This window comes from Myotis brandtii, unplaced genomic scaffold (assembly GCF_000412655.1).
Source record: "Myotis brandtii unplaced genomic scaffold, ASM41265v1 scaffold403, whole genome shotgun sequence".
Classification (NCBI taxonomy): domain Eukaryota; kingdom Metazoa; phylum Chordata; class Mammalia; order Chiroptera; family Vespertilionidae; genus Myotis; species Myotis brandtii.
Window position 1 is genome coordinate 438,209 of NW_005365474.1, and position 4,698 is coordinate 442,906.

The 4,698-nt window shown below is 66.5% G+C and overlaps 1 protein-coding gene across 1 annotated transcript in view; it reads left to right on the forward strand.

The window, feature by feature from the left end:
* The window catches only part of LOC106727316 (fibrosin-1-like protein), a 35,866-nt gene extending 31,683 nt beyond the window's left edge, over nucleotides 1-4,183 (forward strand). The window contains exons 4-6 of the mRNA XM_014545353.1: nucleotides 347-419; nucleotides 1,240-1,269; nucleotides 4,040-4,183. Of these exons, the coding sequence (XP_014400839.1) occupies nucleotides 347-419; nucleotides 1,240-1,269; nucleotides 4,040-4,183 (247 nt within the window). The remainder of the gene's footprint in view (nucleotides 1-346; nucleotides 420-1,239; nucleotides 1,270-4,039) is intronic.
* Nucleotides 4,184-4,698: the final 515 nt, after the last annotated feature.

Genomic DNA, 4,698 nt, shown 5'->3' on the forward strand with positions numbered 1-4,698 from the left:
CCCCCCCCCCCCCCCCCCCCCGCCCCGGGGGCTGAGGGCCAAGGGCTGAGGGGTCGGGCCGTTAGGGGAAGCCCCTGGTCAGGCCGAGGCAGCCCTCGTTCTCGCTGGCCCACCTGTGACAGGTCACGGGCGTGGGTGTCCGCTGCGGGGTTTCGCTGGCGGAGGTGCCTGTGCTGGGCCCTTGGCGGCAGTAACCTCATCGCTCGCTCACGGAGTGGTCAGTGCCTGTTTGCTCTGAAGCCGAAACACCCACAGAAAGTGAATCGGCTGAGTGAGCCAGGGCTCGCAGGACCCTCCTGGGGTTCTGCATGACTAATTGGGCGCAGCCTCGACTTCCTGCTCCAAGGGGCCTCAGTCCCCTCCCAGCCACCACGCAGGAGTCGCTGTGTGGTGCCCGGCAGCTGCCTCAGTCCCCCATTGTAAGCCAGTGAGTCCGCGGTGGTCCCCCCGCCAGCGGGACGCCAGGGGCCCTATCTCCTACCCCCCTCCTGCCAGCCACACAGGCCTGGGCTGGCACCGGGGGGAGCCCAGACCCAGGATGAGACTGGCCTTTCCACGCGGCCCCTCTGGCTGCTCCCAGCCCCGGCCCCTGCTGAGCCCTCAGGCGGCTTCTGCCCCACAGCCTGTCGGACGCTCATGGACAGGGCACCCGGGAGGTGTTTTCAGCCACGTCACTCACTTGTCCTAATTGCAGTTGCTGGGAAGAGCTTTCCTTCTTTATGTCCTTTTGGGGGAATTGCTTTGGCTTCTAGAACAGTCTTTCCTTTAAAGCTCTGCTGACTGATGAGAAACAGGTTGGTTTGTTGATCATGGTCTTTCCTCACCTGCTGCACTAACAATGTGGGGCCGTTTCTACTCGGCACAGCCTCAGGGCAAGCAGGTGGGCACCCCGACCCCTCCCTGCTGGCGGCGCCTCTGGCCAGGCCTGTCCTGACCCCTCATCTTCTCCAGGGGTCTCACCCCCTACCGCTCGCCCTCCTTGCCTCCTTCATAGAGCTCAGCTGCCCAAGGCTGGGCTCCGCTGGGCCTGGGGTGAGGAGGGGCCTCTGCAGCCTGGGTTCCTGGTCCCACTGGCGTTGGACCCCCCCAGGCCTGAGGCTCGGAGTCGGGGGTGGGTCTGCAGAGCCTCCTCCGTCCTTCCCACTCACCCTCTCTCTGGTGTGAGCCTTGTGGCCTCCCGTGAACTCGCCTGGCCACCTGTGGGGCTCATGGCACTAACTCCCCTCTCTCTCCCCACAGTGTGACAGCGAGAGTGACGGGGACGACAAGGTAAGCCCTACGGACCCCCCAGCTGACTCGACCCACAGGTGGCCCTGGAGACCTGGCAGGAAGGTGCTGGGGCTCCTGTGGGGTCAGGGGCACCTGGTCACTCAGCTGGGACCTGGGCCGGCGAACAAGCGAATGTCCCACTGAGGAGTCGCAGGTGGTGAGGCAGGCAGGCTGGGACCCCTCATGCCTGTGGGGGGCCCTCAGGGGGGCTGGGCACGCAGGCCCTGGGGACGATGTGCCTGCGGGCGCTTTGCGGGAGGCAGCCTGGAGGGCCCGCTGAGCACTGCCTGGTGTTTGGTCAGGTTTCTGTGAAACAGAGTGAGTTCCGTTGGGAGGCCTGGTATGTGGCTCTCGGCTCCGCGTCCTGGCCACGTCGGGCAGGCGCTGTCCCAGCTGTGAGCAGGCGGCGGGCAGGCGGTCCTCCTGGTGCTCAGTGGACAAGCCCATGCAGGTGTGGAGAGGGCTGGACAGGCCTGCGGAGGACGCCGGGGGCCAGGTGACAGCCATGGGGGGGGGGGGGCAGCTGAGAGCGAGCGTTTTGTCCCAAGGCCTGGGAGGGAACGGAGGAGCAGTGTGGACAGGTGAGGTCTGAGATGCCCAGGACGGGCCTCCAAGGGGAGCTGGCCCCAAAGCCTTGGGAGGGGTCGTCATTGTGGTTTGGCCCGCGGGGCAGATGGCAGAGGTGGCCAGTGTGTCCTGGGGCCTGCGGGACGCCTGTGGGTCCCACTGCCCACAGCGCCTGGGTGCTGGGACGTGTCTTCCCGAGGAGCTGCCTGTCACCCCGTCTGTAATGAGTCCGGTTGGGCACCTGGGGAGAGGCTGAGCCGGCACATCGCCTTCAGCGCCTCCTTTAATTGGGAACCACTTTTTGGAAATGCTCTCTGAAGCCAAGGGCTGCTCTGAGGGGCAGAGGGAGGGTTCCTGCGGCTGCTGGCTGCTCCGCCCACGGGCCCCGTAGGCCAGCACTACAGTTGCTGCCCACAAGCTCCGCCTGCCTGGCCCCGTCAGTGCTGGTCTTGGCGAATTTTTCCCTGCACCCCGGGGTCTAGCCAGGACACGTCCTTCACAGCAGCTCTGCCTCCCAGCCCTCCCTCCTGGCTTCAGGGAGCAGGGGCCAGCCACCCTGCACACGGCCCCCTCAGTCAGGAGCTGCTGCTGCTGTAACAGAAACCAAACTCGACAGTGACAATAGCTGTCTGTCCCTGTGGCCGTCCGTGGCATGTGGCTCCCACCCTCAGTCTCGTCTGGCTCCGAGGAGGCAGCTGTGGCACCAGCCGTGTCATTTGCGCCGTTTTCCCGCTCCGTCGATCATGAGGGCTGGCCACCTCTGCACGGCGAGGCAGGGACGAGGGTGCAAGCGTCCCGGGGGCTGGAGCAGAGGGTGAGCCCAGAAGGGCCACGTGGTGTAATCACAGCATGAAGTTCAGGTTTTGTTCCAAGTGCGTCCGGCGCCACCACCCCGGGAGGTCCCTGCCGCACGGCCTCGCCAGGTGTCTTCAGGGCTGGGCCCTCCTGGCTGCAGGGGCACCGTGCAGTGTGTGGCCCGTGGTCCAGCCCCTCAGCATCCTCCATGGACACACTGATGGTCCCAGAGTTGGGGGTGGTGAGCAGCTGGGTGGCAAGAGACCCGAGTTCCCGCCCTCCTTGCCCCGGCGCAGTCCTGGCAGCGAGTAACCCTCTCCAGGCCCATCAAGCAGGCCCGGGGGACACTCGCCTGGGACCTCGGAACAAGTGGCCACCCCTCCTGCTCTCCCCACTGCAGCCAGGCTGACCCGTGAGGATCCCCACCCCAAGCAGAGAGAAGGGCCTCTGCCCCCTGGGCACCCCAACTTCCTTTCTCTGGCACCGGCCAGGTGAGGCCGTTCACAGACCTGGGGGTTGGGGGGGCTGGTGCAGGCAGGAAGGCAGGTGCCTCCGGGCATTTCCGGTTGTGACTGCGAGGGCGCAGGAGGGGAGGCCAGCATCACCTGCAGCAGTGCCTGGCCTCAAGCAGCTGCTTGGCATCCACAGGCACCTCCCCGACCCTTGCTGGGCCCTTGGGACTCATGCCTACAGAGTTGGGACAGGCTGGCTTGTCATGTTCCCTGACGCACAGAGGGCTGGAACCAGCGTGGCCGCTCTGGGGGGACAGGCCAGGAGAAGGGGCAGCTGAATGTGCGGGTTGGGTGGGCAAGAGAGCGGGGAGCTGCTCTGTGCCCTGGGTCTGTCTGCACAGACTCAGCAGGTGCTGGGCACGGGGACAGCAGGCCAGGCGGGCAGCCCCCCAAGGCCTCTCTGGATGGGCCACAGGGAGGCCTGGGCTCCGTGCTTCCGGCCAGTTCGCTCGTCCCAAACCTGCCAGGGCCTGAGGTTCCCTCTCAGCCAGCAGCAGCCTGGAGGCTGGCCTGCAGACAGAAGACAGAAAACCTCTTCGCAGCCTCCCCTGTGAATGCCCTCCCGTCCGCCCTCCTGATGCACAGGCCCCGCCCACGACCTCGCTGTCCAGTCAGTGCTGCAGACCTCCCACCCCCACCCCAGCCCTCTCGCCGCCATGGTCCTCCCACCTCCTCCAGATGGCCCGCCCACCACTCGGTGGTTTGCGTCTAACTGCTTTTTTTAGTGGAAAAATATGGGGTGAAAATTGTGTGGGGCTCATTAGGGGGCCAGCTGGGCCTGGGCTGGCTGCCTGCCATCTGCCCAAGTGGCCCACCAGGTGGCTGGCTGGCCAGCACTGCTTTCCATCCCCTGCCTGTGGCCACAACCCCCCCTCAAGGGATGTCTGTCTGTCCAGCCTCTGCCAGACGCCTTGCCAAGTCATGCTCCCAGCGCTCGGCCTCTGCCAGCTCCGGGGCTGCGGGAACGGGGCTGGGCCCTCCGTGGACAGCAGTTCGGCTCCCTGGCCAGCCCCCTCCTCCGAGCCTGTGCCCTTTGCTGACTGGGGCCCTCATGGTGCCTGTGGCCTGGGATGGAGGCGAGTGTTCCGGGCACTGACCTGAGCCCCTGGCCTGGGATGAGCCGAGCAAGTCCACCTCCTCAGAGTCAGAGACGGAGGTGTGTCCTCCCGCGACAGGCGGGGCCACGGCAGCTTAGAGGTGGGCGCCCTCCATCCCAGTGACTGCGTGGGTTTCCCCACATCACCCCCAGGGTGGCCTGGCCCTGCCTGCTGCTCTGCAGTCGGGTGGGACCGGCTTCCGCCCACCAGGGCCCGGTGTCTGCCTGCTGGTGTCTCCCCCCTGCATCCCCCGTCTCTCTCAGGAGCAGGGAGGGCAGAGCTGGCATAGGACAGGCGTGGGGCGCTGTCATCCTTCCAGCCCCAGGCACTGACCTCGCTGCTCCCTGGGCGTGGGAGCATCCATACTCGCCCTGATCTGGTAGCGGCAATGGGGTGGCGACTGCTCGGGACAGAGCAGCAGCCCCGGCGGGCAGATCCACGCCTCCGGGCTGGATTAG